Here is a 19,910-nt window from a genome sequence, read left to right on the forward strand (position 1 = left end):
TGGTTGTTCGTAAAGCTGTTAGTGGAATAAAGGCAATTTGTGTAATCCACTTCACGTTAAAGGGAGTGATTTGTATGACGGTAACAGTCTTATGTATCGGTTTTACTTGTTGACTAATCTCTATCTTTCTTTCAAGGATCATTCTTTTAAACTAGTAAATGAGGATGACAGTTCTTCAAATGGCAACAAGCCCGTGGCATCCACTCCAGTGCCAGGATCACCATGGTAAGCAAATGCAATTAGAGCTAATAAAAGTCATTCATCAGTGCTGTTTCTCTTGCCAAACATGCATTAGTTGTCTTTGCGTGGGGAAAATACACTATCCTGGACGTTAAGTAGCAGCACTGCATTCCTTTTCAAGCTTCCAGTGTAGCTTTTCCTCATTAATCATGTACTTAACGAAAATGAGAGGACATAGCTGCAAACATGGTGTGAGCCACCTCCCTGGGATTTGTGAGGTAAGTGGAGTGTGCTGCCGCTAGGAACCTCAGCTCAGCCAGAAATCACTTCTGGCAGAAAGCAGCTGGTGGTTTTTCTTTCTGATTTTGTGGGTGCTTCATTGCTGGTGTTCTGTGCAGCAGTGCTGTGTTCAGCATTGTTCTGTAGGGGCCTGGTCTTACCAGATCTCTCATGTGTTGAGGACCCAGTTTGTACAGTTCTTGGATAGATCAAAGACGAAATACAAGACCCATGAGAAATGTTCTTGCTCTTTAGGGCCAGACCCTCTTCATCTCCCAGTTATTTCACTGGCAGTGGTAGTTCCTTAGTGTGGCAAGATCGGCATCGATTTCAGGTTACATCTGAAAATCTCTGAAAGGTTGTGTCTCATGCCCTAGATTTCCCGACCACATTCCTGTTCAGTTAACTACATCCTGGGTAACTGAAGCTCTTGTGGGTTTTAAATAGATACAAATCACATTTCGCTTTCTGTCCTGAATGGTTGATAAGAAAGATTTTTCACGTCCTTTACCTATATGCCATGAAATAATAAGTTTATACTGAGTGGCTGATGTCTGTGGGATCTTTGGCTAAAGCAAATATCAGCCAATATTTGTTGTTATTATTCTGTGCCATTTTGCAGACCAACCAATGTTGTAAACACAGTCTTATGTCGTATTTAGTCTTGACATCGTAAATGTGATTTATATTAATCATTTCTGTTCTTGACAGCTGCTGCTATAGGAAGTAGTACAGTGGAGCTGTTTGAGTCCAGCAGTGTCATGAACAGGCTCACTGGTTGCATCAGTCAGTTCTTACGGAAAAGAGGCAGAGCCAGGTCACAGCACTGCATCTTCTGTAGCAGTGGCTGCTCAGTGGTGTGTGGGCACCACTCGCAGACCTAAACTTGTGATACTGGAGTCTCTAAGGAGAAACCTTACATTTCTGAGTTTCCAGAGAGCTATTTAGTGACCCAGTGAGCGCTCAGGTGTGAGACCAGACATCAAAATCTCATCCTTGGGACCAGAGGGGAAGGGCAATGTCCTAATGCTGAGAGTTGTCCCATGTTCTGAGGTGACAAAGTCTCATCTGCTCAGTGGCTCATGATGGAAGATGGAGCACGCCTGTAGGGTGTTCAATCAGAATTAAAAAATTACTTTTTTGTAGGTTAAAACACAAATTCAGCAAATCCTGAATTTACTCTCCACCCGTAGGTTGGCTCCATGCTTCTGCAAACTCATGGTTGATGTGACATCACCAAGCATATGCTGGGGTGTCATTCTGGGGCAGGAGCAGGAAACCTGAGTGGGGCTGGAGGTGGTACCACAAAACAAATCAAAAGGCGAGTTTCCAGTTGCTCACATGCTGTCAGCCCCTGTGAGCCTTGTAGGGCATTCAGCACTTCGTGCAAGAATTCACAGAAATGACTATTTGATCCTTCAGTCCTTACTCAGAAATGTAGGATGGGATTATTATAGATGAGTTAGCATTATTGCCACTGCAAAGACTGACCAGTTTTGCAACAGAAGAGTTTAATTTTAAAATTGAGATCAGCGTCTGTAAATGCTGGGTATTGAGTGCATTTGATAAAACAAGCAGTGAACACGTGGCAGTTCTCTCATTCTCCTGCTCCCAGCTTTTAGGTCGCTAGAGAGTGGTCAGATCGCCAGAGGTGCAAAAGAGGGGAGAACGGAGGGGAAACAATTGCAGATTCACAGACTGTGTAAAGTGGGAATCGATGTGTGAAAAAGGTGAAGGAATCCTAGCTCATATGCTGCCATCCCATACTGCTGTTAGCAGGACTGCGAAGGTTGCTGTACACGCTTCCGTCTGAGCTGTGTACATCTGCCGTCTGCAGCAGGACTAAGGGCAAAGCTGGAGTTCAGAGCATTTGTAGGATCTGAGTGGAGGTAGGGAGGGTGAGGAGGTGAGTTCAAGAGCCTGTGGCCATGAAAAGGGAGAAATGGCATGGGCGAACGGCTAATAGGAAAAGGGCGATAGCGTCAGAAGTGGAGAAATCTCCAGCGACAGCATCATGGGCGTGGGTGTGATCAAAGAAAAGGAATTTTCTGCCTGGCTTATCACCAGTGCTTCGTCCACCCTCGTGCCTTACATGTGCACTGCCTGTGTGCGCATCCTTTCTGTCTTCCTCTTTTCTCCACTTTGTTGTTTCCCTGATGTCATTGGAAGTGTTGGCGTGACTGTTGCCTGTTACTGAGACTCTGAGAAAATTAGTTATTGAGGAGACTAGGAGAGTTAGTTCAGCCCCAAAAGATCAGTGACCCAATCTAATGACTGCAGATCTCTAGACATCAAGGTAATGTAGAAATCAAGAAAAATGGGAGGCAGAGGACCTATCAGGAGTAGCTAGATCGTATTTTTAATGGCAGAAAAAAATCAAGAATGTTAACCAAACGTTTCTACATTATGAAACAAAATATATATAATCATCTTGTTCCCTTACTCGTGCTTAAACCAGTTTTCTATAGGGAAAAATGAGCACAGCAATATCTGCATCTCCAGTTTATGCTCAGTGGCTGAAACAAAATATCATGCGTTCCCTGTGGATAATTGAAACTGTTATTATACCAAGGAGGAACAGGTGGCATGTTACATGGGGAAAGGGACATTAATTTTAAATTAAACGTCAGATGATATTAGTCACAGAAAAGTAAAGAGGTGTCACAAGGGAGCCCAGAGTCTCTAACCTGAGGTGATGGCACACAAGACCTGGTGGCATTCAGTGATTAATGAACACCATCAGCATCCACGTGAGTGGTCAGAGGAGCCGTGAGCACAGCAGCATATCAGCAGAGACAAAACGTGTTTCCAAAAACACTGGTTATAATCTCTGTCAAATAATGGCTTTGTCAGTCCCATGTGCGTGGGGCAGCGTTGCTGTTCCCAAACAAGATGCTAGTTTCAAGTTTACCAAGTCTCTTTCTTACAGAGCTTATATATACATTTATTCTGTGTGTGGGCAAAGTCGGTGGTGATGTCTGACCAGTGGTACACAGAAAATTTTGGGTCATAGTCTTATCGTACCTTGCAGTGATGGAGTGTTTTTCATATTTGTAGTCTTTTACCCAGACTAGATTTTTATTTTTTTTAACCGCTTCTGATCCCTTCTTTTAATAACAGCTAAGCATTAGGGCTTCTACTAATAACATTTGTTTTTTCCAGAATTTTATGTATCAGAGACCAACGTTTTCCCGTTATAAGCGCGTGTGTATGTGTTTGAGGAAGGCAGAATGAATATGTGCTGTTTATTAGTTTTCTTTACAATTCAAAAAGTGCAGGCTTTAGATCGCTGTTCTGCTAGTTTATTTACATATAGATTCGGTGGAGTAAATCTGAGCTTTACTGACTGTGTCATGGTGGTGTGTTATTTATGTTCATATTATTTTAGCCGTTTTAAAATGAACTTTGGTGCAAAAGCAGCTGATGTCAAGCTGAGACAGTTACTTTAACTGAACAAGTCAAAAAACTGGCTCGCACCGCAGCAACTTGGTCACGTTTCCCAGGCTGGATCCGGAGCCCATGGATATCACCCGGGCTCGGTGCTGTGGGCTCCGGCTGCGGCCACTTGCACGTCCCCGGTGCGAGTGCCCGTGGCCCTGCCTCCAGCTGCCGGCGGCCTCGTGGTGCCCTGGGGCTGCTGCCGCCACCGGCACGGCCTTGCCTTGCGGGCTGCTCGGAGCAGCGATCGGGGTTCCCGTGACTCGCTGCTCTCACGGTTACAGCCTTAAAATGCAAAATGTATTTTCCTGTGGCTCCTTTTGCTGTGAACAAAGCATTCACTGTGTTTTCCTCTCCTTTTCCTTTTTCCCTGCCGTGGTAGAGTATTTAACCTCCTGCTTTTTATGGGGTGTGTAGACCATTTCTGTGACCTGTAGTTGATGTGGAGGGAGTTACTCAGCTCAAGGTAACTTGCATGGGATTGCAGGGCCTCGTGCAGGTTGTCAGTCTGAGATGAGTCTCACCCATGCACAGTTAACAATGACAGACAAGAATTCAACTCAGAGTTAATTTCTTGGTCATACGTATGTTTGACATTATCTAAGCATAGTTTATCACTTGAAATAGGTGTGTAGTCTGGACTGGAGATGACCGGGTCTTCTTCTTCAACCCTACAATGCAGCTATCGGTGTGGGAGAAGCCGGTGGACTTGAAGCACCGTGGCGACATAAACAGAATCATCGAGGATCCGCCGCACAAGCGCAAGCTGGAGGCCGCAGCAAGTAACTAATGCCCTGTGATTATTTGCCTCTATTTAAACTCAACTGTTGAAAGAGTCTTGATCTCTAAGTACGTTCGTTGAAAATTTGATAACCATGATTAGAATGGTTTTCCTTTAGAGATTTCATGCCAAGTATCATATTAAAATTGATGTTCGTTACAGGATATTTATCTCTCCTGAAGTGCTGAACTAGGGGACAGAGCGTTCTCATTACTGGCAATAAAGAACCAGGTGGCTTCTTATACTGAATGAATCTGTGATGTTTAAAATACATCTCGGAAGACACTAAGTTTTATTACACTTATTTCCAAGATGTACATTGCAAATGCATTACCAATGCATTATTCAGTTATTCCACAAAAGCAGATATGCCGTAGTTAATGATTATTCAACCAGGTTGTAGAGGGGGAAAAGAATCCCAATAGTAAATCTCTAATGACTGCTAAAAGGTTTGATGGAAACATGGGTGCTTCAATCTCAATGTAAATCTACCAGTCACCTTTTAAACACTGTGGATTCCTGAAGGGGAAATTTGTGGCACTGGCTAAAGAAAAACATGCTGATATGCAGTAAGTGGTTCAAAATACAGTTTAAAAGGGCCTTGACTTGTCAGGGATCCAAGGTTTGCTGTCTGCCCGTCTACAAGGTTTGTGGAGGCAGTTCTCCCATCCCATGCTTCATACCATGGTGTGTTTTTATTCTGCTATCCATAGCTTAGCTGACCAGTTCCAGTTTTGTGTTCCCACGGGTGACCAATCCAGCAGTAGCCCTGCATGTCAGTCTGGGCTTACCAATGTACTAGTGGCTCCATGGTTTGTTCTGCCACATTTGTCTCAAAAATCTCGTTTCACCAGTTGACTCCCCGTGCGTTGTTACTGGGAGCGGTTCCACACAGTGTCAGTGCTTTCTCTGTTTCCTAATGCTTTACGTTGGCTTTCATGTAGGAGCTGTGTCAATAGGATCTGCCGTTACTGGGAGGACATCTAGTATGTACGGCAGTCATTTGAAACACTGCTTGTCTTGATTAGCTGTTTGTGCTGGTGGATCCTTGAATATTGTGCTTTACAACAGTTACACAGAAGAACCTCCTTCAGCTGATTAGCGGTGAGGTCTAGAAATACCAAGAGGGGGAAAAATTAGGATTTGTCATTCCTTTAAAATACTGTATTTTGTAACTAGAAATAAGATGGCATTACAAGCCTCCTGAAGTGACCTGTCTTTTATGTTCCTGCTATCGGGAGCCATAATGCATGCTTTGATCCAGAGGGAAAACTTCCAGTTAACTATTGAGAAACACGTTGTGAGTATGCATTTTTGGACTTGAAATTTGATGCTGACAGGTAGATAAAAGTGAGTAATAAATCAGTATTTGTGTTATCGTTACTAGCAGAACGTTACTGAAGAAATGCTGTAGAGAAATGCTGCAGAGAGTGGTTTTCTGTTAGTGTAGTCCTTATCGGTATATAATGTCATTACATTATTTCAATATTAAATTTAAATTGTCAGATGCTTGAAATTCATATAAAGTCTTTTTGTATTTTGTATAGAACTTTGGTTCAGTATCTAAAATGCCAAAGCATATGCGCTGAATTTCATTCTTCAGGAGAAAAAAAGAGCATATGTTTTTATTACAGGATATATTGAAAGATCGATTAGTTACTGACAAGGGGGCGTGGTAGCCAAAGACAGAAGTGAGGGTCATGGTTCACGGTCTATAATTAATTAATGACAAGACTCTAAAACTATTGCTGATGTCTGCCAATTCACTCCTATCCTTTATTATCTATCTATATGTACCAGCAAGATTTGATTCATGGACCAATTTTGTTATGACCGTGGTTTTCATTGCTGCTAATAGTCTTCATCTTCCTTGATATAACTGGGACTTGTGGTTGCTTGGTATTTGAGACAGTTGGGTTATAATTAGTATATATTAGCTGCTGAGGTGAAAGAAATTATTTGTTGCCATTTCTCTTAGCTTGTCATCTCGAGTAAATAAATAACACAGATGAGCTGTGTGTTTGCAACAATGGTTGCCAAATGTATTTAGCTTAGTTGCTGCTGCTGAGTTTTAATTAGAATTTTTAAATCAAAGGAACGAGAAAGTTAGCAAGCATTATTATTCATGGGGTGTTATAGGTTATCTGTGCATCACTCCACTGAAAGATCAAGTGCATTTGTAATTTAGGCATAAATGAAAAATTACTCGTTTATCAATTGCCCTGCCTCCACAAAGTGTTCGTTCCTGTAGAGATGTACGAGGGCGTCACGCTCCTCGACCGGTGGGCTCCCGGCAGGCCATCCCTCGCGGTCGGGCAGGAGGACCACAGCCTCTCCTGTGCCTCCAGCCCTCGGAGCAGGGCTGAGCAAGGAGCCGTGCCACCACTCCATGCCAGACCCCGTCTGCTGCAGCCCCAGAGCCTCTTCACAGGGCCACCAGAGTGGGTAGGGCCAGCCTTCGCCAACGAAACAGAGGGCTGGGACTGGTGGCGCTTCCAGGCTCTCATACGCTGACCTTCCATTTTGCTGGGGCAATGCTCTGACAGCAGAGTGAAACATCTGATTGCTGCTGTTTTCTTTCCCTTGATTACCTCTTTAATGTTGATTCCATGTCCCAGTATGATCATATGATGACCCAATATCCCAATTCCCCTCAAGGATTCCTTGACATGTTTCCGTCTTACTGTAATGGACAAAAACATTTTCATCAATTTCTCTCAACCCCTGTGGTATTCAAATGCCACGGGGATTTATGCACACAAAGCCGTCACGTTGTGCAGGCCATTGGAGTGTGTAAACGAAGCAGGGAAAACGAGAACCACAGCCTACCCCGCAGAGCCCCTCCAAAGGTCTCTGAACTACCAAGGAACACATTGCACACCAGCAGGGAGAAGTCACCCGAATGGAGAACCTGGTGGTTGTTCCAGAGTCCTGATGTGCCTCAAGTTGTGCCGCCTTCTGATTGACACTGTCCCTCCTAAAAAGCCTCTCTGCGCTCCATTAAGCCCAACAAACAAGCACAGGCTTTACTTGCTTGGGAAGCAGAACAGTATAACACTGGGGATAAGAAACTTTTCCCGAGTTGTAGCCTCTAGTCTTCCATTTCACTCCGTCATAGTTATCGAAATTTCTGTCCATTTATTGTAAAAAATCAAATGGTGAGGAAAACCAAAAGGTAGTGCAACAGGAAACAGTACCAATTCTTTAAAGGAAAATCTAATTAAATCCAGAGGTGAAACTTGGCACATCAGCCCACGAGTGTGGTACTCCTCATCAACCCCAAAAGACATGTTTGGTCAGGGGATACTGGAAGGTAAGAGAATTAGATAGGAAGACAGAAAAAATACTTAGGCTGAAAAAGGATATTTTCTTTCTGTTTTTAGAAAATATTTTGTCTGGATGTTAGGGTCAGGAATTTATATTTTTTTCAGACGAAGAAAATGGACATTAACAGAAAATTGCATGTTGATTCATACTTGGTATGATCCTCATTCAGAATTAGGGATGATTTAGTCTACTCTGTTCCCGGAAATATTTTCAACCATTTAGTATTCAAACAAAAATAAGAAGTCTGGTCCTTACGAATAGCATAGATAGTTAAACGTTAAACTCGTAGTCTTACATGCGATACGTGTAGAGAGCTAGGGCTCTCTACAAAATTACAAATCAGATTTGTGTGTGTTGCCAATGGATTGGCAACGCTTTAGTTCACCAGGTAAATAGTGGCAAATTTTTTTGTTCCGGAAAATGAACTGAAATTCATTACACGACAGATTAGTTGAATGATTTAATTAATCGGCACTAAGCTTGATAGGCCATCAGACTGGGGCAGTGCTCTGGTTCATGATTTCATGGAAGGATTACTGTCAAGTAATATTCTTCCTCAAAGCTCTGAATTAATTATTAAATTTTGTGCTCCATTGCCTTTCTTCCCTTTCAAAGTCAGTTTATAATCTTACCAGAGGTCCAGCGATATGATGTGATTCAGTAGGTTCCTGAGTGAGAGTATAAATACCATTTGTCATCTTTTACTGAGTTTTCCATCACACCGAAACGTTAAGCGATGATGCTGACTCTAATCTTGTTCCATTTCTTCAAGGCAGCATACCCATAGTAGTCACTGGTGCAAGCAAAGCAAGAAGGATTTAGTGTCCCTCCTTCGTGTAGGCTGTCATTGTTCACTGGAAGAGCTTGAGATATATATATCAGGAATCAGTGGATGGAAGTAAATAATGAAATCAGGGTGTATTGTATCAGGTTTCTTTTATCTGAAAGTGACATGGTAATTAAAGGTTTGGTTTTATAAATATACAGTCCATGTATTTTTTTCACAAAAAGAATTCAAAATGATATAGCCTTCTTTTCAGAAATCTGTGGTAGATCTTTTCCTAAGATGACTTCAAATTGAGTTCAGGCTCAAGTAGCTTGAGAGCTTCACATAATCATTTCTCATCATTGCTGAGTTTTTCTCTTGTCTTGTTGAAAATGTGAGCTTTCTGCTTTGGACCTGACTTTTTCACCACTTGCTTTCTTTTCGTTCTTTACTGAGAGAACATACTTTCACATCAGGATTTATAATGTCCAGGAGTATCACAGAGTACATCCTTTAGCCAGCTCTGGAAGGGCTGTGTGTAGCATTTGATAAACACAACTGCTCTGCTAGGCATGGCTTTTTCTTCTTTTTATTAGTGCTGAAATTTGGCAGGAACAGGATTATGCTTGGTCAGTCAGCACTGAACCTAGAGTTGTCTGTAACTTAATCTGTCTTTGAAAACAACATCAGGTACTCTGTTTTTTCATGTTATGTTACCATTTGTTAAAGCTAAGAACGCTGGTGCTTTGGCAGGTTGTCCAACCTCTCATTAATAGCTTTATAATGTCTCTATCGAACTGCATTCCATTCTAAGTGAATGGATTGTTTTTCTTATTTCTTTGTATTTTTAATTGGGTGTCCTAATGAAGAAGTCAGCAAGAAAAGATAATAGTTTCTGTGAATTTGTATATGGTTATAACATTATTAAATTGATTAATATATTTGTAATGCTGAGATCAAACTCTCCTTATTTTGAAATGACATTCACTTCTCCGTACTATCATTTATGTTATAGTTGGTAAAATATCAAAATAATCTCAACTTTCTATGTATTTTCTTCTTATGTGGTCTCTGTTCCTACCTCTGGTTTTCACATGTCAGAATGTTACGGCTAGCATTTGTCCTATTGTTCTTTTTGAAGTGATTTAGTGTGTGCTGTGCTCGTGCACTTAGTATAAATAAACCTTAACATTTGCTGAAAGCCCTCTAATGTATAAGTAACTTCCCTAAAATAGGGGAAAAAATGAGCCAAGAACAAGGTTCTTAAATTGAAGCTTGGGTTAAATGGCCAAATGTCTATTAGCTTCAATGATTGGACCTGGAGAAGTAAGAGGAACTTGAAATTAGGTTATAAGTTTCAAAATAATTACTAATCTCTATGTGTATTAAATTATTTTACTGCAGACCTCTTGGAGTTCTTGATGGATTTGATTTCAGTGAGATCAGATCTCACTGTACAAAGTTATTCGAAGCAGTGAAGCCATCAGTTTTTATCTCCATAACCTGTTCAGTTTAAAATTCATTTTATATTTATTTTTTAATAATTTCCTAAATAACAAGAACAATCTTAAGTACCAACCTAATACAGAAAGGCTCAGCTCAGTCTTTCTGGTATTCCCAAGCTAACCACGTAGGGTTTGGCGTTTGTATTTCTCAACTGATACGCGGCGATCTACTGAAATATACCCAGCACAAACCAGCCACCAGTTGGACATTACTTCTGGTGGTCTGTCCGTGGGAATTTAGATGAAAACATAGGTTGTATAAACGGGAAGAAAACAAATTCCAGACATAAGTATCAGTTCTGTATGGTATATATTCATTACGGCTGCCCATGAGTCCCTTGAGAACAAGGCCAACCAGGAGCGCAGCCGTCCCTTGCAGTTACCCTGGAACACCGCTAGCACGGAGGTTGTTCGTACCTGCATAGCCCTGCTGCTCCGCTGGTCGAGTGCAGGGACTGGTGGCACTACATTCGCTTGTATAACAGAGAAACGGGGTAACAAATAACCTCTGGTGTGAGTTACCGGCGTTGAATCCTTCAGACTACAAGCACTGAAATAATTTTGCAAAAGCATCTTTGTGGTTGTGTTTTTAGGGGAAGAGAGGTGGGAGTAATGAGATTTTATAAAAACGTGTCACAAATGAACAGCGAGCAATTTTTCAGACTGAAAACAGCCCTTTTTTGTTGCTATTGCTTCCATTTGCATGAAGGGATTTCTAAGGATTTAATGAAATAAGTTATTTTTAAAATACTCTGTGCAGAGAGGAAAATAGTAAATATCTGAGCAGAAATCAAAGAACAAGAAATGAAAAGTTAATGTGGGGAATTTGTATTCCCATTTTTCTAGTTCAAGTCTAACTACTCTATTTATTTCTTTTTAGCAGATAAAAGTGTTAGCTCTTGTCCAGGAGATGAAAATGATGATCTTAGCATCAAAATAAAGAGAAATAAGTAAGTTCTAAAGTTTAATTTTATATATATATATATGTATATAAAATCTTGGGAAACTAAAGTCTGGTCAAATCAGTGCGAAGAGAAATAGCGCTATTTTCTTCTGTATGGATAACTAAATCAGTAAATTATGAAACACGTTCTCAAAGTATCCACTCTTCATCCAACACCATTTTTTAAAATATCTATTTCCCATAAAGATCATCCATTTTTGTATGAGTAACTGTTACTTATTTTGAAATTGTTTAAAAAAAATGACTGAGTATAAGTCCTTATTTTAAAGAGATTGGATAAAAGCCTTATCTTGATTAAAGTGAAGTAACATTTTTTCACTGCAATCGGTGATGCCGAGGTTTCAGTCATCTCTTTTGATGCTGTAGTCAGGCAAAACTGCAGCCAAGCTACCAGCTCAGAAATGTCCAGAGGCATTTGTATTACCATGCTTTTATTTGACCTTTATTACCATGTGTGTTTCAAATCCGTGTGAAGTATGAGGCTGAAAAAACTGTGCCAAATAAGCAAGCCCCCACCCTTGCCAAAATATTAAGAAACAGTTTGGTTTAAGCGGTGCCTTAGGAACATTTGGTTCTACATAACCTTTGGCCAGTAACTGCATATAAGGTCAGCTGTTCGCACAGGCTGGCGATGATTCATGTGCTGGTTTGGAACAGTAAAAAATAATTCTGTAAAATAACGATGTATAATGCTGTTTTCTGTATTTGTTGGCATTCTGATTAGGAAATACAACACATTTCTGTGTTTTGCAAGTGGCAATATTGAAAATATTATTCTCTTTTATATTGCCATTCTTACCTTACTGCATTGAGTGGGTTTTTTGACCTCAGTAGAGTTCCCATGGGTTTATATTATTATGAAGGAAAAATCAGATACCTTGAGTTCAATATTCAGAGTATGTAAGCATTTAATATGTAGTATAAAAGCATGTATTTATACTTAATATATAGTAAATACAGGAACTTTTAATATTTATTCTGTATTTGTAAGGTTAGGATAACAGTTGATATTTAATATAAAAGTATTTAAGAACACTTTTATTGAAATCAGTGGGTCTAATAATAATGGGCCGCTCCTGGGACCTGTGTATAGAAGCAGATATTTTCTGTGTGCCATTAAGATGGTTCCTTTTAATGATTGCTTGAGGTGATGGAACTCCATGTAAACAGAATTCCAAAACTACAGAAGTTTGTTCATAAACTTGGGAAAAATGCACTTATTCAGAGATTTCTGCCTCAAAGTAGTCTTGGGCTTATGGTGCCTCTTCCAGTCTCTATTTGTGAATAAGGAATATTATCTCAACTGGATTGGATTTCCATCACTTATTCACAAGAGGACATTGAGCAGATGTCGGCTGCGAGTGCGCGGATGCCAGGCTGGATGAGGCTGCGAGGCCTCCACGCCGCTGTCCCCCAGAAGCCGTCATCTCAGCACGGTATTTTCCCGCACCATGCTGGGTTTGGCTTTTTCAGACAGCCAGACAAGCGAAAGGCAGTTTTTAGGTGGACGTTTGCAGTGCTGTGCATGAAATCTGCAGAACAGAAAACTGAATCTCATTTTTACACACAAGCACACGTTACTCACTTGTTTTTGCAATATCAATATTTTTTCTGGTTTAAACACAACAAAAAAGGAGATGGAACATGCTTTCAGGGTATGTTTTAAAGCATGCTGCAATCCCTATTCCATTTTGATTGTGCTCTCTCTGGAAGTTCAGTTACCTTAGTAAATCATGTGGTTGCTTTGGCATACAATAAATCAGCCTCTAGATGATCTGCTAGAGAAAGCCCGGTGCTAATGATAAGATGCAATTGCCTCAAAGTTCCAATACAATTTATCCTAATTCAGCTAGAGGGGTCATCACACAGGTATTCAGTAGGGCTTTCTGATTGCAGCATTTTTGTCATTTCTGATATTCACACTTAGGTCTATCTTCACATTTACTTATTAAATTTATATTGGTAAAAACAGATCTGCTCTTCCACTTCTCCTGCTGTTTGCTTGCTGTTTACAAAGCTGGTAGGGGACCTCACCCAAAGGCGACTACAGAACAAGGCAGAACTCCCCTTTTTTCTCGCGTGGACAGTTGTACGAGCCTTGTTCCAGGGTTGCCAGCCAGAATCTGCATTTACAGGTTTAGGAGCTTTGGGCTCCGCAAGCTGCTGGTGCACTTGCCTTGCGTTTTGTTGGGGTGTAATGGAACTGCTTCAAAATACTGAAGGCAAATCTTACTCTGGTGATGCTCTAACTGTACCCTCTACAAAAGAAAAAAAATCTTCACAGAAACTTGGTTCACCTGGGTCTTCTTCGCAGAATGACGGAGGGCATGGGGGTCTCTGTCCCACCGTGCTCTCAGCAGGTCCCCATGGCCGGTGGCTCGGGGACATGCCCAGGAAGGTGTGAGCATCTCCACGGCTGGAGCCCCACAGCCTCCCTGGGCAGTTGACTGCCCTCACAGTCAAAAAGCTTTTTCCTGTGTTTAGATGGACTTCCCTGCATTCCAGTTTGTGTCCTGTCCTTTCTGAGATTTGCAGGCTTCCAAAATTGTGCTAGTAGCAAACCCGTATGTGCCCTTCTGACTAGGAAGTCACATACTTTGTTGTGCAGATTATTGTGTTATTTGCTAAGGAAAATTGTATTCTTTATTGTAATCTTTGGCATGAGAAAAAAGCAAGTCTGTATAATATTCAGCAACATTTTCAATCGCCTGAGAAAGATTGAAGAAAAGAAAGGCTCCTCTGGTGCTGAGCTGATTGAGCAATGTGCTGTATTTCTCACAGTTTCATCTTGCAAAAGCTCTTTGTGTGTACTGGAAATGGGATTGGACCTTTCATGGATCATGTTACAGAATAAAATTTGCTATTGCAATGTAAAAATCACTGCCGTTCTGTGAAGAATAACAATTTGATATCTTTCAAATCACTGGTACTAGAGCATTCTAGGATAAACGTAAGTGTAATGTAATTATTTATAGAGGGAAGATAGCGTAGTAGGACTCAGATTACATACTGATGGAATCCATTTGCTTGAAAATAAAAAAAAGTGTTTTCATGTTGAAATTCCAAACCTAAGTATTGAATAACACTGTATTAGTGAAAATTGTATCATTAGCAAATGCAGCCATGCCTAGTAGGAAGCTAAGAATCAAGCAGCTTACTTTCATTATCCTCACTTGTACGTTGTGATCATTTTAAGATTCTTGGACTTCCCAGAAGGTACCTTAATTTTTTATTGAATCCTTTTTTGCTGAAAGCCATCAGAAGCAGTAGGATGAATGCAGAGCAGTCTGAATGCTGGTCTGAGCTGGCCTGCTGTGTTGAAGTTGGGAGCTTTCTCTCGCCATCCCAAACCCAAAGTCATTTTTTACTGGTGGGTGTGTAGTGTGTGACCTTGTGGCATGTCCCACGGGCACGTCCATGCCCTGGTGAGCCTGCTGAGTCTCCTTTCCATCCGCTGACGAGGTTCCCATCTCCCTGCAGGTGCTATGGGCACCCCCACCCATGGGGAAAGACGTGGTAGGGTTGGGAGAGTGCAGCGTTACGATCTCCAGCTCTGATGAAGTTATGTAGGTATTTACCTGGTGTAAAAATGTTTGGTTCCAGCGATTACACCAGTTCTGTAGGGTTACAGCTGTGGAGATCACCCTTACATTGCTTTACGAGATCACCCTTACACAGCTCTACACTCCTTTTGGTTACAACGTGCAGAAATCTGCGTGGGAGCCCTTCTGTCCTGGGACGAGCACAGCGTGCTACCCGCGTGTGTTTTTCGGGGGTTCTGGTAAGCAGAGGTGCGCAGGCAATAAGCACTAAGTAAGCTCTCAGAAAGACCTCTTCATTCAAATCAGGGCAGTCTTGGAAAAGGCGGTCCGGTAATGCGGAGACTTTGTGGCATCGACAGGGGTTAGGGAGCTGCGGGGTCACTGATGTGTAGGGCAGGTTTGTGTACGCGATGATGGCCGGATCGCTTCCCCTAGGTGCAAGTTCTTGGGGTGCATGGGAACATAAAGGTTAGTGTTGCCTTTCAAGTGTGGGGGCACACAAACGGAGACAAGAAAATAAAAGAGAACAAAATGAGTCTCTTAAGTCACTCTTAACGTCTTCGCTCTTTGACAAATTTTATATGAAGCTGTCACTGTTCTGTAACGTGAAATACAGGACAGATTTCAGCGCTGAGTCGCTCTTTGATCACACAGATGGACTGTTCCTCCACACAGCGAGTTGCCGGAGCTCCCCTGGCAGGGCCCTGCAGACCTGCGGTTAATAAATAGCTGGCGGCAGGGTTGGGGAACTTGGCAGCCGTCAGCGGCCGCTCGCTGAACCCGCTCCCTGCCTGCACAGGGATCCCGCGGTCCTGAGGCGCTTGCTGGAGAGGGTTAAAAATGCCCTCCGAAGTTTACAATTTCTGAACTGTTTTCTGTCTTACCTTGTTAAAGAACAGAAGATTCCCAAGCCGCTGACCAGGGGGAGGCAGAAATGGAGGAGAAAAAAGCGAAGACATCAGGACATCAGATCACGCCTCCCCTCGAAGAGCGCATTACGCATTTCCGAGATATGCTTCTGGAGAGAGGGGTAAGAAATACACTTAGGTGATCTGACGTACCTCATTTATGAACTTAGGGCATCACATATGACCACTGCAGGAATCATTTCATAATTATGAGTTGGCATTCAAGTGAAGAATTATCGAGAGAGTATTTTTCTGTCTATTAACCGTGTAGTTTTTGTGTTTCTTTGACTGTTCTTCCAATGCCATCCAGTAAAACATGGCCATTCAGCACTTTGCAGGTGCAGTTCTGAATAAATCCCTGTGTATGCACCCAGAGATGACCGAAAGTGGCAGTTCTTCTAGCTGGGACCAGGGGCTCAGCACTCCTTGGAGGAACACAGCCACATAGTCCTGGCGGTCCCACGTGAACCCCAGGGATGTTTATTCTGTGACAGACATGGGGTGGAAGCTGTGCTACGTATCACCTGAAAGGCAGCATGAAACGCAGAAACAGTCCTTGCAAGCTCTTTGCTTTTTTTAAACGTGAGAACGGTTTCATACTGCAAACTCCAATGATCCCAGCAGTGGGAAGTAAAATTCATGTCCTGTCCATCCAAAGGTGGTGCCCGGCTTGTTAGGGCAGGGCGTTCTGGAGTCTCAGGAGGGTTAAGAAAACCTACTCATTTCTTTGGGCTTCCTGGAGAAGACCTGGTGTTTCCAGCTGGTGCTGAAGTGCAGAAGCATGGGATCCTCGGGGCTTTTGTCCCAACGGGGACAAGACGGCGCTGCCAGCCAGGCGAGAGCCCTGCGGGACAGCTACGGGCAGTGCTCAGAGTTGTTCTGGCCATTTCCCCGTGACCTGATCGAGATTATGAGTAGATAGATGGAGCATAAACTCAGGTTACTGATAGAGCCCGTAAGTGCTGTGAGCCTTGTGCCCAACAGTGAAATACGAATTGCAGATAACAGTAATGGCAGCCAGCGACTGATTTTGTAAAGAGCTGCAGCCTGACTTTTATTTTCAGCAGTAGCACCTATAAACGTGTGTTGAACTGGCCACATAAATATTACCACCAACATGAGGAATTCTGGATGCAGTTATTTATAAACATAAAGGTGCCGGCACAGAAATTCATCTCCCAGCGTCCCTTCTCCTTCCAGAGAGCGGGAATGGAATTAATAAACATAACATGCTTCGTCCTTAGTCCTGCAAACATAAACGGGTGTGCACTGGAGTAGTGTGTGCAGATTTTACACCTTCTTCCAACACTCTTCAAATATGTATTCTAGAGAAGTTTATGTAATTTCTGTAAAGAAAAAAAAATCCTGTCGTTAAACAGTAAAGCTTGTAAAACTTATCAATAGTAATCAGCAGACTTTAAAGGTATATAATCAGTTCAGAAGCTCAACAGTAAATTATTTCCAAACAGACCTGCTTTATTAATACATTTTGTTAATTATGCTTAAAAAATGCCATAAATGAATACTGCTTGAAAACTTCTGCTGACAAATTTAAAGTAAAGGGGACAATAAGTCAAAACTCATAAGTATTAAGGGTATTCTATAAAAAGATTCTTCAAGTGTTTCCCGTTTAAGACTCAGTCTTGCCCATCGAGTAAGAAATGTAGTCAATTTACTGTTTGTTTTTGCTTTTAATTAAAAACATTTAGAAAATAGGTTACTTTACTTTTACCCTAGGCCTTTTTAAATGTCCAGGCAAGCTGCTGGTTAGTCTCAGCTGGCTGGCATTTCTTGAAATGCACTGAGGCCATTAGTGTTATTTTAAACTGGTTATTTTAAAGGACATCTCCTGCCATTTTCTTGTAATGTTGTTATTTTTCAAGAGGGTACTTGACAGCATTACAAAGAGCTTGAGCTAGATCTAGTTGTTCAGCGTAGTTATGAATCTTCATATAAAATATATCAACAAAAGAATAACATATTGTAGCATTAAAAATAAAATATGATTCTGGTGCAACTCCAAGATGACAGCACTATTCCTAAGTCTGCGGCAAGTTTTCCTGTGTAGAAATGTAACCTTTGTTACTGTCCTCCTGAAAGTTTAACAGTTTTCACAGAATCCCGAGGGTGGTGCACAGAGCCTGGATGCACACACCCAGCTTCCCATTCCAGAGAACAGAAAAAGGTAGAAGCCTCGAAATGGAGGTGGTGACACCTACACCACTGGATGGAAGTGGTAAATTTAATACGAAGGCATGATGCTTTGAAGGTTATCACTATCAGTTCTTCAGTGTATGCATGCATTGACAGCTTCATTTGGGTTAGCATTAAAGTTTTGGAAGACGGGGAGTTAAAGCTGAGATAGTTACTTAAATGGAAATTGGTGCTTCTGTCATAGAAAGAGGATACTAAAAAGAGCATTTCCCTTTCTGCTGCAGATTCTTTCCATCAAAAAATTGGGAATTAACATCTCCCAGATACTCACTGAGATGTCCTAGAGCAAACCAACAATAATGGCATGGATGCACCCAGAGCATTGCCAGGACCAGACTGAAATGCAACTTCCAGCTGCTCTGAGGCATCTTTAGAGCGTTCAGTAGCTTTCTGAACTACTCTTCCGCTTCACATTGGAGCAGTTCCTTGTTTTCAGTCCTTATCACAATTCTTTAATGCGGCTGTATTTGTATACTTCACAGGTTTCAGCATTTTCTACATGGGAGAAAGAGTTGCACAAAATAGTGTTTGATCCACGATACCTTCTGCTAAATTCAGAAGAACGTAAACAGGTGAGCATTACTTCCCGTGTAGCTTCTAATTGGTGTCAAACATTTCCCAAATTAGCACCGGTAAGTGAGCGGTTTTCTTGGTAAGATAACAAGCATTGCATAAAACTGAAGTTTCTTTTTTGAATTTGTCAGTGAGGCTTGTAGTTTAGCTTTTGTTTATAGGAAAGTGTTGTTGCCTTTGAAAGGCAAATGGTAGCAAGTAAGCTGGCATGTAGAGAGGAGCTAGTCTCTTAGGTTGTAGGAACAAATCCAGCTGAGTCTGGGGAACTCGTCTGTAGAAAGGCTAATGACCATAAGGTAATGTATCCACTCTGATTTATTTTACATATTGTGGTGAGACTACTTTATTACTTAGAAAATTTTCTAGGAGTTTGGCAGTATTTATTGCTATATTTTGCAATAACTAAACTTGCTAGACGTAAATGGAAAGAGCGTGTTGGCTGTGATTGCATGTGTTTGAATGGCTATAGCTTCTGTAGCAAGCTGCAAAGGGAAGTATACTTTTTGCTGCCTTGTTTATTTGGGCATTAATTATCACGAGGATCTAAAAGGACTCCAGGGCTGCAGATTAGTCTAAAAAATTTAGGGGTGATGCAGGGATGTGGCAGGGAGGGTGAACTTTTTTACTCTGTGGTCATTTATCTTCCTTACCAGTTCTTTGTCATCCTGGAAAAGGAAGAATTTTGAATATGGAATTGTCCATTTTTAAAATAAACATCATGAAAAATGTACTACTTATTTATATTCTGTTGCACTGGGGCCCATATTGTCTTGTGGATTCTCCAGAGAGCTTGCTGTAGGTATTTACTGAGGGGCTGGGCACATGCATCTTCATTTACCACCTTTCCAATATTTTATTTTCTGAGAAAAAAAAACTGAAATAAAACAATAATGAAATATGGGAATGAAAATGTGAGCGAAACTGCTAGAGTGGAAAATACTGCTAAATAAGAGGCTAAGCAAGGAGCTTTGTATTTTATTTCAGGGAATCGGCAAGGACAAAACCTAGACCTTGATCAATCAATCAAGATACATTATTTCTTTTATTTTATCAGCCATGGAGATGATATAATAAAAATACATAAGGAACACACATAATATAATGTGGAGCTTTGCTTGAAACGCTGCTGACGGGGACCTCATCTGTGGGGTGTATTTAATGTTCAAGGAGAGACTGAGAAGCGAGCAGTCGGCAGTCCTGTGGGTAGAAAGCCTCTGTCAGATAGATGTTGGCTCTGAGAGAGAGAGTGATTGAGGGCTGAGGGTGATTCAGAACTGTGGTGGAAGAGGATGATCATCAGGAGCTCTTTGACTAGCAAGGGTTAAAAAAAATAAAAAGGAAAAAAAAAAAAGCTTGGGAGGACATGCCATGTATGTAATTTATTTTAGCTTCTAAACTTGAAGTTAAGAGGTCTAGACACTCACTGTAAGTAC

The 19,910-nt window shown here is 41.5% G+C and overlaps 1 protein-coding gene across 2 annotated transcripts in view; it reads left to right on the forward strand.

The window, feature by feature from the left end:
• TCERG1L (transcription elongation regulator 1 like) overlaps nucleotides 1–19,910 on the forward strand; it is an 84,314-nt gene that overhangs the window by 57,682 nt on the left and 6,722 nt on the right. The window contains exons 7-11 of one of the 2 annotated variants that reach the window (XM_067000389.1): nucleotides 137–225; nucleotides 4,525–4,679; nucleotides 11,160–11,226; nucleotides 15,677–15,812; nucleotides 18,387–18,476. In XM_067000389.1, the coding sequence (XP_066856490.1) occupies nucleotides 137–225; nucleotides 4,525–4,679; nucleotides 11,160–11,226; nucleotides 15,677–15,812; nucleotides 18,387–18,476 (537 nt within the window). Of the gene's footprint in view, nucleotides 1–136; nucleotides 226–4,524; nucleotides 4,680–11,156; nucleotides 11,227–15,676; nucleotides 15,813–18,386; nucleotides 18,477–19,910 lie in introns of both variants that reach the window. The other variant, XM_067000388.1, reaches the window with a different exon arrangement.

The sequence above is a fragment of the Anser cygnoides genome, chromosome 7 (genome assembly GCF_040182565.1).
Source record: "Anser cygnoides isolate HZ-2024a breed goose chromosome 7, Taihu_goose_T2T_genome, whole genome shotgun sequence".
In the NCBI taxonomy this organism is placed as follows: Eukaryota; Metazoa; Chordata; class Aves; order Anseriformes; family Anatidae; genus Anser; species Anser cygnoides.